This window comes from Apteryx rowi, unplaced genomic scaffold (assembly GCF_003343035.1).
Source record: "Apteryx rowi isolate R43461 unplaced genomic scaffold, aptRow1 scaffold_441, whole genome shotgun sequence".
NCBI classification, from domain to species: Eukaryota; Metazoa; Chordata; class Aves; order Apterygiformes; family Apterygidae; genus Apteryx; species Apteryx rowi.
The window spans coordinates 67,834-84,157 of record NW_020450696.1 but is presented as its reverse complement, the minus strand read 5'-3'; the positions used below and the strand labels follow the sequence as shown (position 1 = coordinate 84,157).

At 36.2% G+C, this 16,324-nt stretch overlaps 1 protein-coding gene across 13 annotated transcripts in view; it reads left to right on the top strand.

Annotated features, from left to right (window-relative positions):
* Nucleotides 1–16,324, top strand: part of GBE1 (1,4-alpha-glucan branching enzyme 1) — a 124,701-nt gene that overhangs the window by 45,429 nt on the left and 62,948 nt on the right. For all 13 annotated transcript variants that reach the window (XM_026076881.1, XM_026076887.1, XM_026076885.1 and 10 more), the window contains one exon: nt 6,619–6,734. In XM_026076881.1, coding sequence (XP_025932666.1) covers nt 6,619–6,734 — 116 coding nt within the window. The remainder of the gene's footprint in view (nt 1–6,618; nt 6,735–16,324) is intronic.

Below are 16,324 nucleotides of genomic sequence, written 5' to 3'. Positions count from 1 at the left end.
AGCACATTGGTGGGGTTTTTTTTCCTTGTTGCTTTCTCTTTAAAAGGTGCGGTGCTATTTGGAGGTGCTCTTTCTGGGTGTTTAACATATGGTGAGAACCATATGTTGGTGATTGAAGTTTAGGTACTGTTTCTGATGTTAAGTCTCTAAGCATATGCTCCAGGTAAAGGTCCTGCTTTTGATTTAAAAAAAAAAAAAAAATAGTGCAATTGTCCAGATCCAGGCATAAGTTCTTCCAAATGTCTTCAGTTCTTGCAGTACGCTTCCAGGGTCTATTCTGTGTGAGTACCTTCAGTTGTCATTCATTTAGTTTTAACTGTATCAGTGGCACTTGGATTATGCAAAGATCTTCTAAAGGAACATGTAATTTATATGGTTTATAGGTAATAGATTCCCCTACTTTTTACTTCCAACCCAATTTTTACACCTTTAAGTACCCTCAATACTTTGGGAGCCTTCAGGGACCCTTAGGGGACTGATGTCCCTCTGTGTTTCTCTTTCTTCTGATATCTGAGAGATTTTGGCCATTCATAACTTACAGTACCCTGTCATGACTTTCTCTTTCAACCCCCAAACCCTAACGATGTGTTCTTTGTCTTTTTACCATTCCCTGAAATAAAACTTTTTTTAAAAAAAGTGTTTTGCAGCTTGGGCCATACTCGTAAGGAGCTAGTGGTGGTGTTATTGCTACAGTAACATTTGTTCTGTGCTGAAAAGCCTCAGCAGACCTATGTTTTTTCATTATTCTTTATTGAAACTTCAGACTAAAATGAATGGATAAACCCCTCCCAATCTTACTAATAATACAAACTATTTTGCTATTAAGCAATAATTTATTAAACATGTCTTTCTAATTTGAGTAATTTCTTCCTGCACTATCCAAATAGCCTAATAATGACAGTGTTGCTATAATACTGCATTTAATCGTATTTCAGTTTTTGAATATGGGAAATATTTTATTATAAAAACAATAATGCATCTTTCTTTAGATTTTGTAATTAACTGTAAAATGAATAGGTACTAGAATATTTGTTTTATATGCTTATATCTTCTTGTCACATTTTCTAGTCTTTTTTTATTTGCACCTTTCAGTTTTGTTCCTTAAAGATTGGCATCTTTCTGGTTTAAGCAGCTATATAAGAGCACCTAGCATCTTTCTTTGAAAGCAGCCTAATCTTTCTCTGCAGCTTGAGTCATCCATTTATTATTAGTGAATATTATCTTTCTTGCTTCACAGAAGATCATAGTTTGGATTAGTGATGCTTATTGGAACATACGTATGCAGATGAATATAAGTAACGTCTTTCCTCCTCCCCGAAGTAGTCTTGCACTGCAGCAAGACCATCTCCTGCTTCCATGCAGATGTGGTCTTGTGGTGCTATTCCTTAGCCTTAGTATGTCTTGGCTGGAAGAGACCTCTGGAGGTCATTTAGTTCAAGTTTGTGCTTGAAGTGGGGGTGTTGCCAATCAGGTAAGCCATTTACTAAAGAACACATACTGAAAGGCAAGCTAAACTGTTTTTCACTCTAGGTAGTGTTGTTATGTTTTTTACAAATATGAGGTTTATCAAATGGTAACAGTGTAATTAATTTGACTTAGACTATATAGTAAAAAACTTGAAGTACTTGATACAGTTTCTTAAAACTTAATTAGAAGCAAATATCTTTKTATGTACAACTTAGTTTAAACCAAGTTCTGAAATAAAAAAAAATATATATTTCAAATTTCTTTTATAAGCTTACAGTGATAAATGGTTTAGTTCTTATAATGCAATTCTTGTTTTTTTTTTTTGTTTTTTTTTTTTACAGGGAACTCTAGTAAATGAAATAAAACAGAAAATGGTCAACAGGAGTGCATATTCAGGCCACACAGGAATAACTGATTTAAAATAAAAAAAATTAGTAATAGCTGATTTATGATGGAATATTCTTTGAGTGTGAAGATTAGAGAGTCCTTTTGATCACTGTACTAAATAAATTTTTAATTCATTAGGAGTTTCTACTCCTTTTTAAAATGTTTTCCCTTCAGTGGTGGTAGCTAGCCCCAAGAGGACTGCTTTTTGCTTCCTTAGGACAAAGGTGAAATAAGTAGCTTTAAAACTGAAACTGCTGAATCAGAGATACTATTTTGTTCTTATGTGGCATTTTTTCCGCACTGCATGATGAATCTGTATTCAAAGGTCTTGCAGCACATATGCTCTGTATTCATAACAGGAATCTATATACTTTTCCCTGTGTAAAGTGGAACAAAAAACAGGTGTTTTCATTGTTTTTTWAAAAAAAAAGGTGAAATAACCTAAGATGTTAAATGCTACTCTTGAAGTTTTTGGCTAAGCTTTCAAATGATTAATATGAAAATTTTTGTCTGTACAACTTTATGCTTTGAAGGTCATTGCTACATATTAGGAAGCAATGACATCTATTTGTCCAGGTTTTCCCTAAGAACAAACCAGCAAAAACTATAGACATGGTGAGTAAACTGGCTGTGTAGATTGGGGTGATTTTAATCTAGTCTAAGTTGCTACTGCCACTAAAAGTGATGCTCCTGCTCCAGTGGCATGACTAGTGTTGTTTTTTTCTTTTTTTTTTTTGAATTGCTTTTAACCTGGACTACCTTTTAGTAGCAATATTGTTTTACACTAGCTTAATCTATCCATGGAACTACAGTGTAGGGTGTGAACATATAGCTTATCAGCTGTATGTACTGTACTTACTGTAAATATGAGGTCCCTGAAAGCTGTTTATCCTTTTTTCATTGAAATCTAAACCGCTTTGTTTACTGTAGCAGAGTATGCAAATGGATTGGCTTGAAGGAAATGTCATGCAATTTGGTTTTCTCAGAGTTGACTGGTTTCTTATTACCTTAGGATTTCGCATTTCCTTGAGCTTATGTGAGTTAGAGAGGTTTCAAGGCAAAGAAAGAAGTGATTTTGAAATTCAGATTGCCACCTCCTTCTAGTCCAGAAATGATTATGTTGCCTAAATCTATCCTTCAGAATATTTGTGTTAACTTTGAACAGTTAATACTAATATATACAAATACCGATTATTCTTGGCAGATGTGACTATGATTGCAGGCATACCTCGGAGATATTGTGGGTTCAGTTCCAGACCACCGCAATAAAGCGAATATCGCAGTAAAGCTAGTCACATGAATTTTTTGGTTTCCCAGTGCATCTAAAAGTTATGTTTACACTATACTGTAGTCTGTTAAGTGTGCAATAGCATTATGTCTAAAAAAAAAATGTATGTACCTTAATTAAAAAATACTTCCTTGCTAAAGAAGGCTAACCATCATCTGAGCCTTCAGCGAGTCATAATCTTTTTGCTGATGGAGGGTCTTGCCTTGATGTTGATGGCTGCTGACTGATCAGGGTGGTGGCTGCTGAGGGTTGGGGTGGCTGTGGCAATTTCTTAAAACAAGACAGCAATGAAGTTTGCTGCATCAGTTGACTCTTCCTTTCACGAAGGATTTTTCTGTAGCATGTGATGCTATTTGATAGCATTTTACCCACGACAGAACTTCTTTCAAAATTGGAGCCAACCCTCTCCAACCCTGCCGCTGCTTTATCAACTCAGTTTGTCATATTCTAAATTCTTTGTTGTCACTTCAACCATGTTCACAGCATCTTCACCAGGAGTAGAGTCCATCTCAAGAAACTACTTTCTTTGCTCCTCCATAAGAAGCAACTCCTCATCTGTTCAAGTTTTATCATGAGACTGCAGCAATTCAGTCACATCTTCAGGCTCCACTTCTAAGTCTAGTTCTCTTGCTACTTCCACCACATCTGCAGTTACTTCCTCCACTGAAGTCTTGAACCCCTCAAAGTCCTTCATGAGGGTTGGAAACAACTTCTTCCAGACTCCTGTTAAGGTTGATATTTTGACCTCCTCCCATGAATAACAGATGTTCTTAATGGCATCTAGAATGGTGAATCCTTTCCAGAAGGTTTTCAATTTGCTTTGCCCAGATCCATCAGAGGAAGCACTATCTATGGCAGCTATAGCCTTACAAAATGTATTTCTTAAATAATAAGGCTTGAAAGTCAGAATGACTCCTTGATCCATGGGCTGCAGAGTGGATGTTGTGTTAGCAGGCATGAAAACAACATGAATCTCATTGTRCATCTCCATCAGAGCTCTTGGGTGACCAGGTGCAATGTCAAAGAGCAGTACTATTTTGAAAGGAATCTTTTTTTCTGAGCACTAGGTCTCAACAGTGGGCTTAAAATATTCAGTAAACCATGTTGTAAACAGATGYGCTGTCATCCAGGCTTTGTTGTTCCCTTTATAGAGCACAGGCAGAGTAGATTTCACATAATTCTTCAGGGCCCGAGGATTTTCAGCATGATAAATGAGCATTGGCTTCAACTTAAAGTCACCAACTGTAYTAGCCCCTAACAAGAGAGCCAGTCTGTCTTTCAAAGCTTTGAAGCCAGGCATTGACTTCTGCTCTCTAACTATGAAAGCCCTAGATGGCATCTTCTTCCAATAGAAGGCTGCACTGAAAATCTGTTGTTTAGTGTAGCCACCTTCATTAATTCTCTYAGTTAGATCTTCTGGATAACTTGCTGCAGCTTCTACATCAGCACTTGCTGCTTCACCTTGCACTTTGATGGTGTGGAGACAGCTTCTTTCTGGAAACCTCATGAACCAACCTCTGTTAGCTTCAATGTTTTCTTCAGCAGCTTCCTCACCCCTCTCAGCCTTCAGAGAATTGAAGAGAGTTAGGGCCTTGCTCTGGATGAGGCTTTGGCTTAAGGGAATGGTGTGGCTGGATTGATTTTTCTATCCAGACCGCTGAAACTTTCTCCATATCAGCAAGAAGGCTGTTTCACTTTTATCATTCGTGCATTCACTGGAATAGCACTTTGCATTTCCTTCAGGAACTTTTCCTTTGCATTCACAACTTGGCTGTTTGGCGCAAGAGGCCGAGCTTTCGGCCTGTCTTGGCTTTTGATGTGCCTTCCTCACTTAGCTTCATCATTTCTAGCTTTTGACCTCAAGTGAGAGACGTGCGACTCTTCCTTTCACTTGAACACTTAGAGGCCATTGTAGGGTTATTAATTGCCCTAATTTCACTACTGTTGTGTCTCAGGGCATAGGGAGGCCCAAGGAGAGGGAGAGAGACGGGGGACCAGCCGGTTGGTGGAGCAGTCAGACCACACACAGCTTTTATCAATTAAGTTTGCCATCTTATATGGGCACTGGTCATGGTGCCCCAAAACAATTCCAATAGTAACGTCAAAGATCACTGATCACAGATCACCGTAACAGATGTAATAATAATGAAAAAGTTTGAAATATTGTGAGAATTACCAAAATGTGACGCAGAGGCATGAAGTGAGCACATGCTGTTGGAAAACTGGTGCTGATAGACTTGCTTGATGCGAGATTGCCACAAACTTTCAATTTGTTTAAAAAAGCAAACAAACAAAAAAAACCCCAACCCACGGTATCTGCGAAGCACAATGAAATAAGGTATGCCTGTATTTGATTAGGCGTGTCACAATGACTAACCTTGTACGCCTAGAATGCCTGGTGGATCAAAAAGGTACAAAAAATCTTGAATTGTGGAATCTAAGCTTGGTTCAGCAACTTTTTTTTAACTAAGAGGAAGGAACCTTCTTTTAAGATTTACTAGATATGTCTGTGATGTTTTATGCCATATTTTCCAGCTGTCTAGCCACTGTCTGGTACTGTGGTGGTTTCACAGCCATTGCTGCCAAGTTTGTCTGCAGTTTGCTCTTTCCTTTCTTACTCTGTGCAGTTAATGAATGTTGGTATTAATAGGACATCAGCTTGTTATAAATACACTGCTCATTGCTTCTTTTATATATGCGTGTATGTATATTTTAAATTTGCAGGGCTGGCAAGGATAAGGTCTGTAACCCTGTCCACAGGTAGTTTGCTGATGCAGTTCGAGGTTGTTTTCAGTTGCATTTTGTCCAAACTCATCTCTTTCCATGATCAACAGGAGCTGATGAGTTTTTCCCATACTGTTGTAACAAATGTTTCTACTGGTTTGTTTGGTTTGTGTGTGTTTATTTATTTATTTTGTTCATTTTTGAATCTATTTCTTCCACTTCCAACTAAATTTTTGGTTCTGATTCAATTTTATGTTGAGAATTACTTTTTAGCCACGCATTTTTCTGGAGAGAAGAGATGGTACCAATAGTGACACACTCCATAATCCCCATATGTATCAGGTTTTATAGTGACTGCTATAAAGTTTTCATTCATGTTCCTAATAAAATAAAAGCAGACACTTAAGTGCATATATGTTACGATTTTGTGGAATTAACATCAGTAGTGTTTTGTTTGTTTTTGGTGGGGGGGGGAGGGAAAGGTTCTTATGGCTTTGACCTAACCAACCTGATTGAAGATGGATTGAAAGTCATTACATTTCTTTGTTAAATTAAAATTGGAGAACAGTTTCTCAGTGAACCTATTATACAGTTCATGAACTACTTTTCAAAGTACACAGTYGTATCATATGTAAGAGTATTTACTGTCACTTAAGTGTGTTCTGGAAAAGAATAAAAATACTGATACCTCTTGAATTTTAATTGGATACATTTTAAGATAAATGTCATTAATACAATTTCTTATATTGCAGATGGCTGGAATCCATTTTCTCATCCATATAAGAAAATGGAATATGGGAAATGGGAGTTGTTTATCCCACCTGGACAAGATGGTTACCCTGCTGTGCCCCATGGATCAAAGCTAAAGGTGCTAGTTTTAGAAATACTTTTTTTTYCCCAAGTTCTTGTAGTCATTCTTATTTATTATGTCCTTTTCATTTTCTCTTAAATAATTTTAATTTTATTGTGTTATAATTGTGTTTACAGGAAGCAAGAGTTCCAGTAACTTACCTACTTGTGCAGAGCGACTCCAATAAGTGAAATTAATATTAACATCTAACTTTTTTCATGATTCATAGGAACAGATATATGTGGCTGAAAGCTGGATATAGKTTTTTTTTGTATCATGTTACAAGCTGAAAATAGTATTTACATGCAGATTATACAGTGGAAAGAAAAGTAAGGATTAAGTAGTGTGTATGTGAAGACTTCCTGTATTTGATAAAACTACTCAAATTTTAGATTCTATTCAAATCTAAATACCTTTATACTTTGTATGGTTGTACTTTAACCACTGCTTTTTAAGTGTTCTTTGTGTTGTTTTAAAATTTCTGTTAAACATTTAGGAAGTAAAAGAAGATTGAGCAGTTGGCTTAGTAGATTTTAGTAGGTTAAACTAAATGAAGAAATAGAGGAAACTTATTATAGTTTTAAGCATTTTATCAATTGTTTCATGAGTATCCATGAGCATAAATCCTTTCTTCCAAAATTTAATGGAAAGTTTCTTTGAGCAGTCAGATACCACARTTGTTATGCTTAGTGCAGATGTACATAATGACAACTAACTACCAGTAGAACTGATATTTCCAGGTGAATTCTGATTTCAGTCATTGAGATACACTTTTGAGAATTTGACTTACTGCAGTCAGAGCTTCAGGTCTAGACCTATCAGATCATAACAGTAGGCAGAAATGAGTAGCTAAGGAAATAAATGTACTGAAGTCATGTAAAGATTATGAAAATTAAAAAAAAAAACCTGAACACTTTTTATAAAACTATTATACTTTCGTGGCTCCTATTAAAAGAACTAATAAATGAAAAAAAATACTCACTTTTGTGCTGAAAATCAGAGCTTAGGGAAACAAAGAATCTTTTGAAACAAAGAAATGCATAAAAATCCAGTGGAAATGCATACTCAAAACGCTTGTGCATATCTTTCTGCTTTTGTTATGGCATACAAAGTTGCCCCAATGTTAAATATGGATAAATAGAAACGTAGGAATATTCATTCAGGGATGTGAGAAAGCTGTTTTTATTTTAGAGGAGGGGAGAAAACAGTTGTCTGCAACTCAAATACAGTGAGTATGCAGTAATATGAGATACAGAATGTTTACTTAATATTTTCCATAGTTTTGATATGTAGGTGGGTTTTTTAATTGCTGCTGAATTTACCTTTTGTTTATTTTGTATTTACGTAACTACTGAGCTCACCTACTGTAGAATATTCTGTGCTGAATGTAGAGATAACAGATGTGAGTGATGGAGGATGCTGATGTTTATTAACTTATGTACACAAAAAGGATGTATTCCTGAATGTATCTGGAATAGGATTTATTTGCCCGTGTCTCTCTATAATCACTGTCATCTCTCCTATTTTTCAAGTACAGCTCTTTATAGTGCTTACTGTCTTTCCATTTGCTATTCTCATTGGAATACAAACTCCATAAGGCAGACTCCATCATGCAATGTTTGTGTAGCTTGCAGGATTTTTGGTAGGGGAAAAGAAAAACTGGCAATGGTTGGGAAGTAGGTTACTAGTGATATTGGTTGCTGGCAGTTCTGTAACTGCTCTGAGTCTTCTGAAAAAAACATGAAACTTGCTTCTTGCAAGTAAAATTCTTGCTTAGCAGAATGTGGATTTGTTTTCCTGTTTTCACTCTGACCTGTCTTTAATTGCACTTTGATGCAGTCTGTTCTAAGCAAAGATATATGTAGTTACCACTGAGACTCACAGTTAATGTGATTGCCAAACACATCCATGAAGCTGGATAGTTATTATTCTCTCTCCTTATGAGATTGATTGCTTTTGAGTACATATATTCCTGTTTAAGTGCAGAGATTTAGAAACTTGATTCACAAGTATATGTAATCATAATGGATGATTATATTTATGGATTAAATGGATGATTATAACCGACTTCGTCTCTATGGAACTCCTTTCAGCCTCATCTGTCTCTTTGCTAATAATCTTTCATGACACTGTGTGTTTTGTTACTTGGTGCTTACGTAACTGAACATAACAGATTATAACACGTACTTTTAATGTATTTATATATTACAACTAAAGTAAAATAAAAGAAGTCTTCAGTTAAGGTAGTTCTAAAATGGTTTATCCATCACAAAATCCAAAATGAGGTTAGGATATTTAACACGGTAAAAATGTATGTTATCCTCATCCAGGGGTGATCTTTTTCTCTGTCATTCCACTAACAGACTCAGAAAATGCTGTCCCTATGTAAGGTTTCTTGAAACCACTTGGTTCTGTTGGAGATCTTGGCCATTTTTTAAATGCATGTGTTTTTTGGGAAGGTTGGGATTTGTGTGGCAGAGTATAATTTTGCAGTTCATTCTTTATGTAGAACCTGAGAATTTTGGATGTAAACAGAAACTACTATGCAGATCAAAGATCTATTTGAATATGATTCCCTGACAACAGGGCCTACGTAAATTTTAAAGTTTACTTTTGCCAATATAGTTCTTAAACATTTAAGTTAAACTAGTCAACTCTAGACACTTAAGTAGTGACTTGATTGATTGGCTAGAAGAAAAAGAAGGCACCTCCAGAAGGTCCTTATCATTAGCTTGTCTTCAATATTTTCATCTTCAGTTCTACAAAGGCAAATGTTGAGTTCTGAAATGGTGATAAGGTCATTTCTTTTAAATAAGTAATTTCTAAGCCAGAATGGGAAATGCATGGAGTATAGATGGTGACACTAATTTAGATGAGGTTACAAAATATTTTCATAGGAAAATGAATGAGGAACAGAGGTCACAAACTTTTATCTCCTTTTGATAGTAGTAGACTGTCTACTGTAGCTCTTCAGACAGTCTTCTCATAACTAAGCATAGACATTGAAGAAGGTAATTAAAAACCCTGTTATAGATATTTTGATACATTTGTGTCAAGAGATGAGTGCTTCTAACACAGCTGAGACTGATTCCCTTGTGAATTATGACACCCATCTACAAAATAAAATGACCTGATGGAAAAGGACACCTTTTTTTCTTTTTCTTTTGGAAATACCTAGCTCAGGATTAGTGGGGAGCTTAGAATAAGTCATTTGGTGAACAAATAGAGTTTTGTTACTTCTGATAGAAATGTCATGAGTGAAGCACAATTTAAAAAAGAAAAAAAACAGACACATAGCCTTAAAACAGTGAAGTAAGGAGATATCCTCTCTGTGCTTATAATAAACTGAACTGCCATGTACCTCTATTTCTTTTTCCTAATGGAGATGGGGAGGTTTTTTGTTTGTTTTGTGGTAGCATGTTTGTCACTCTAACAGTGGTGGTGGTTGGGGGGTGAGTGTGCTTATCTTCTTTTTGTGGTTGAAAATGAAAGAATTTTTCTTTAATTATCAGAGTATTCTTAATTCCTTTGTCATAGAATATGTAAGCTTTTACAAAAGCTTAGATGGATGGACTTCCTTAGCAAGTCTCATCACATGCTGTCGTGGGCATGCAGGAGTTTATTAATGACGTCTCCACTTTCTGTTTACTGCTTATTTATAAATAAGTCTTACAATTGCTATAAATTATCTGTAAATAAGCTTTCACTGTAGTCCATAAGATCCTAATTTTGAGACATATGAGTAAGTAGTGGTTAGTTTATGAAGTCTTGTTTAAGGGTGGGGATAGTACTGGTAAAAATTGAAATCTTTATCTGGAGGAACTTGTTTAATTTCTTTATAGAAATAGTCTTCCATGAGGACCAAAATAAAAAATGAAGAGCATATGGAAAATAGAGGCCAGTAAGAAGTTAAGTCTACAGGAAAAAAACTTCCAAGTTCATGGCTACTGATCAAATTATAAAATGTTTTGTCACAAATTAATAAGAAATTATTTTCTGTTCAGTGCTGCAGGACAGCAGGTAGTTCAGAATCATAACTGCCAATATTTTAGAAGTACTGACCCATCTGTCTTTTTTATCAGGAGATCTGAATAGCTGAACCACTAAGTCGTCTTCTGTGAATTAGAAAGGATTTACTAAAATAGTATTAATTATTCAGCTTTCTAGTAATGACAGTAGATCTGTGATTTCTGAAATGACTTGAAAGAACAAGAGTTTTATATATTAGTAATTTATCTGACGTTTTGTCTGACAGTATGCTAGGTAGGTGCATGAAATTAAAATACTGTATACAACTAAATCTTATCTGTACACTCATTAAATCTAGTTTAATGCAAGTGATTCAGGGTTATGCTTCTCTTGAGATACAAAGGTAAGTGTCAGAATTGCTGACATGCCTCTGTGATGTACTTCTACCAAAAGCATGGCAAAGATTAGGAGGCCATCCATAAAATATTACTGATGACTYAGTTTGTTGGGTTCTTTATTTTATTTTTATTTTTTGAAGTCATATGAATTAACTACTGATAGGTAGCTTTCTTTGCTAGATTGTATATAATTGAGTGCAGATAGCTTATATATAATTGATTTTCATCTATGAAAATCAAACAAAGGCAACTGAATTCTGTCACTAATTTTGATTGCGTTTAAAAAAAAAAAAAGATTGGGGGCACTACAGCAGCCTTCATAACTTGTCTCTGTGTGTTGACAGAGCTAATTATACACAGCTCATGGAACAAATAATGTAAGCTTTCTCTGGAAAGGTCACATTAGAAAACAATGGTAGAAAAAAAWATATTTTTTAGACTATGTGCATTCTGTCATTCTCTAAATTGCTATCCTTTCCTTGAAGAAAGGATAGAAATTGTGCTCTTTTGTGTCTCTTTTTTTGGTGTGTGTTGGACTTTAGTGTTGTGGGGGGGGGTTGTTTTTTTTTGTTAAGGATTGTCTTGTATTGTAATGAAGTGGTTACATTTGATATTTGGTGCACATGCTGACGTAATATTCTTTCACTGATACTTCAGACTCTTGCACGTTTCAATAGTTTCGGTGACTGTTGGTTAATACTCATTGGTGCCAAGTTGGTACAGTGTTGGGGCTGGCACTAGGAACAGTAAGTCACAGTTTGTACAAATACTGAACAGATTCACTACTGCTGGCTTCGAGTAGCTTTGAAGTCTAAATGTATAACTGTCATTAACATTAAAGGGTGCAAAAGTGGAACAAATGCCTGTTTTCGAGTGAGAACATTTAGGATACAGTAGTCATGATTGTAAGTGCCTAAAATTTGTGCCCACAAGATGTTTGGGGGAGGATAGTTAGTTAATTGTAAAGAATGTTATCCAAGGTTCATCTTCAAAATTTTTACTTATTTATTCAATAATTCATAGTAGATTCATGTTTGACTTTCAAAACTTGAAAGGGAATGGAATATGGTTAGCAAGCAGGTTAACCAGTGGCGGGGAACCATTGTTGATAAATCGATCAAGTATAATTTCTGTTGATGATGAAGCAAATGATGATGCAACTGACCTTGCTGATCAGGAAGCTCAATAGCATGATATCAGACTGCTTTCAAGTTTCCTATTTCCTCCTCCTTGGTGATGGCGGGGGGGCGGAAGTGTACTTGCTCATAGTCTGTAAAGTTCTGTGTCATTTAAATTGCATGTCTTAAATCGTGTCTAGGGGAGAAAATGTCACTGAATTGACAAATTTGAATGTTGAATGAGTCAAGTGTCTGCAGCATAATGGTATATAATGATCTATGTTGGTAGACCTATGGTGGATCTGTGTACAAGAAGAATCAGATGGGGTTTTGCTGGCATTTTGAACATCAGGGAACTGGACTTAAATCATCTGAGATACATATTTTTCTCTGTTGTAACTTTCTTARACCTCTGTGGAGCCAAACAGGAAATAAACTATTAGTTAAATCTGTGGCAATACCCTTTGTTTTGTTGCTTGATTGAAGGCCCTGACCCTTGAGCAGGTTAGTGTAGATTTTTTGGTGTTAATTTAATTTAGCTGGTAACAGAAGGATTGTTATCTCATTAAGAAGAAAATGGTCTCTTGAGTTTGTTTACCAAAACCAGATAGGCTCTGTGCAACTGCTCTTGGACTCACAGGAGAGGTTTTAGCAGCAGTGAAACATTGGGATCCAATGACTGTGGCTCTTTGGAGTCTTTTTTTGCAGACTGAGCCCAGAATTTCAAAATATTCTTGTTTAGTTCTTTTGGCAGGCTTAGTTTTCCTGACTTGACAATTGTGCAGTTCTTGGGAGGTTTTACTATTTAAAAATACTTTCCTTTTACTTTACCCATACAGAAGACTCATTGTTTTAATTGATATTAAGAGTGTGTAGAGAAAAAATGTTTCTTGGAGGAAAAGGGAGAGAGATTTTTCAAGAGGAAGGTGTCTTGAAATGGAATTTGAAGTCTGAGAGTCCATATTAAGTCTATATAAACTTATACACATAAGGGCCACTATTAATTAGTTAAAGCTTTTAACCCTTTTGGCAGTTTAGGAGTCTAATTTTTCAGCTATATTTAAGTCTGTAGTTGTCGATAAGATTATAGGACAAGGAGAAAGCAGAAGATAACTTTGGTATCCCACATCTTGGATGCCCAAGTCTGGGATTAATTGCCTCTATCTTTCCTGTATGGATGGGGGTGTAGGCATGGGAGTATTGCCATATGAAACCTGTACTGATAATATAACTAAGAGGAACTGTTCATGAGGAATACTTCTCCTAGGTGTTATTCTAAAGTAGCATAACATGAATACTTTATCATACCAGAAAACAGTTAATGCACCTGACAATGTGTAGGTAGGGTCAGCTGAGCACCTCCATGAAAGATGACCCCAAAATACAGGGAATGCAACTGAACTCTATGCTTTTTTTTACTGTCCCCCGAGGAGGCTGTGATCCAAGCCATAAGGACTCCAGAATTGTTGGGGAGGGAGACAACAGGGCGAGAAGGAGGATGGCAGTGGAAGGGTCACTGGGGCCCATAAGCTAGCCCAGTTATCTATAAAACACAACTGGAATGTGTCCCAGGGAATGGAGGTGATTCAGCATGACCTGCCTCGCTGCTGAAAGACACTTTGCTGTCAGCGGGAAACAGCTGTGAATGGGAACATCAAAAGATAAGTGTGCTGTGCCACAACCACCCAACCACAAGGCGCATTACGCAGTAGTTGCCCTTTATACCAACGCTTTATAGTAGAGGATAAGTAATATTTAATGCTTGGGTGCTCCTATTACATACTTCAGCAGTTTCTTTTCTACTTGACACTGCTTGAAACAACTCTTAATAAGTTAGGCTTATTGTGTGTAATGAGCTATATTATGGCTGCTTTTCAAACTCTGCTCTTCCACCTCAAGCCCCTCAGTTATATAATTCATATGAATATTTATATATTAGGTATACAAACTCTTACAGTCTTAAATCTATGTCATTGCTGTTATAGTGACTTAATTCTGGTTAAGTCACAGTAGAAAAAAGTATTTATTGGATTATTTTAGAGATTCCAGTTTTCCTTAGGCTTTTATTAAATTGACTTTTTTGAAATAGTTTTTCAAAATCTGAATTCTTGACTGAAAGAAAAGCTGTTTGAATGCTGTACTGCAACACAGATGCACGTGTTGTTTTCCTTTTTAAAAATATATCTATTGTCCTTTGATACCTCATAGTGTCATCATTGTGTAGCTAACAGTTATGAAGCTTACAGTTTTTTCCACTAGAAATCCATGTACTTCTACAATAAACTTGATGATGGTTAAGTAAACTGTCCTCTCTAGACTTGTGCCTGTTGAAATAATCTACCTGGCACATTTCCAGGTAATATTGCTGTCATTTTTAACAATGTTACTATAATTTTCTTGATTCTCTCACTGTTTCTTGAATCTCCTATGGCATTTGTACCTCTGTCTGCATAGCTGTTTTTATGATACCAGACTACTGTCTCCATCTTCTGAGTTATTTTATATTTAAATGCATACTCTACTTTGTCTTTCAAGTAAGCATGGAGATGTTGGGGGGGGTGGGAGAGTACAAAAGCGTGTAGTGTGTTTTGGTTGTTTTGGGGGGTTTTGATGTTTTTTTGGGGGGAGGAATCTAGTCTTGTAAACTAGCTAGACACTTTTTTAGATTCCTTACTGCAATTGAAACACCTGTTTAATTCATGCATGGAGTTATATCTCCCTCTTTTGGAAAATCAGGGCATGACTTGCTTTGAAATTAGGCTTTTGCTTATTTATTATTTTGATTTTTTTTTTTTTTGTAAAACCCGATGGATAAGAAATTCCTTTTGAAGAAATATTTAAGTATCTCTAGCTTGTGTGACAATATATTTATATAAAAATAATCAGCACAGCAAATACACTCCTAAATGGCTTCTGAACCATACAGATCTTTGCTATTAAACATATAAACATCTTAGAATTGTTACTATGTTTCCAATAGCTAACGAGTAATTTTTGAAAGGTATTTGGTGTAAATGCATGTGTCTAGCAGATTTCTTTGCTGGAAAATTGCTTGGAAGAGAAAATAAATAAGAGCTTTGTCTTGACTGACTTATTTTTACAGTAATCCAGAGTTGATGAGGGGGGGAAAAAAAGCTGGGGAAGGGGAGACTTCGAGTAATGTGACTAGAGTGGTGTGGTTTTTCTTGTTTTTGTTTTCTCCCCCCCCCCAATTTTATCTGACTTTCAATTTATGAAGGAGAACAACCTACAAAAGCTATGTACTGTCTGTTCTTTCTGTAACTTCTTTCCACAATTTATACTCAACTAGCTTGTTAGCAAATAACTTTTGAATGATCCTTGACTGAAGCGTTTGATTTTTCTGGAACTTTAGGATTCTAGAGTATGATAAAGCTTTCCAGTGAAAGCTGATCTCTAGCCAGAGCTCTCCTTTTTTCTTGCCTCCTCCCCCACTGATTTGGACAGGTGTCCATTTGGGAAGGTGCTTCTGGTTAGGGGAGTAATTAAATTGCTGATCAGTTATTGCTCTGCTGCTGGTTGGGCTGGCTTTTCCTCTCTGAGGATGGAGTGAGCTCGCAACCTTTTTAGGTCCTCTGCCACCTGGAGCAGAAGTGTTGAATGATTTCTGATCCCTTTTCYCCCTTCCTGCCTACCTCAGGCTTGGTAGCTCATGTTGCAGTAGCAAGAATTGTAAGGCAATAGTGAAGATGCTGTACTTGGTTGTACTTGCTGTCTATATCTGAGGCTAACAAAATAGGGTCCCTTCTTACACGTACAGCCTCTTACACTGGTCCATTCATTAGTGCCCTTATTCTAAGAATTGATAGGAAATCCGGTGCAGAGCAGCTGCTCTTACGGAGGCTCAACCAGTTTGCAAGAGGAGCTTCTCATACTGCAAAATTAACTATTTGCTGGAGTTTTCCTTTTAAAGCTTCTCTGTATTAGGTTTAGTTTCAGTTTGTCTTTGCTTATAAGGGTGAGTTGCTTAATGAAAAATGAGGGACCGAAACATTTTTCCTGTATGCTGAAGACATGAGAGAAAAGAAAAGGACAGTGAATGCAGGCATTTGAAACACACAGGTATTAAATTATATAAGAAAATATCTTAGYGTATGAGCTTTTC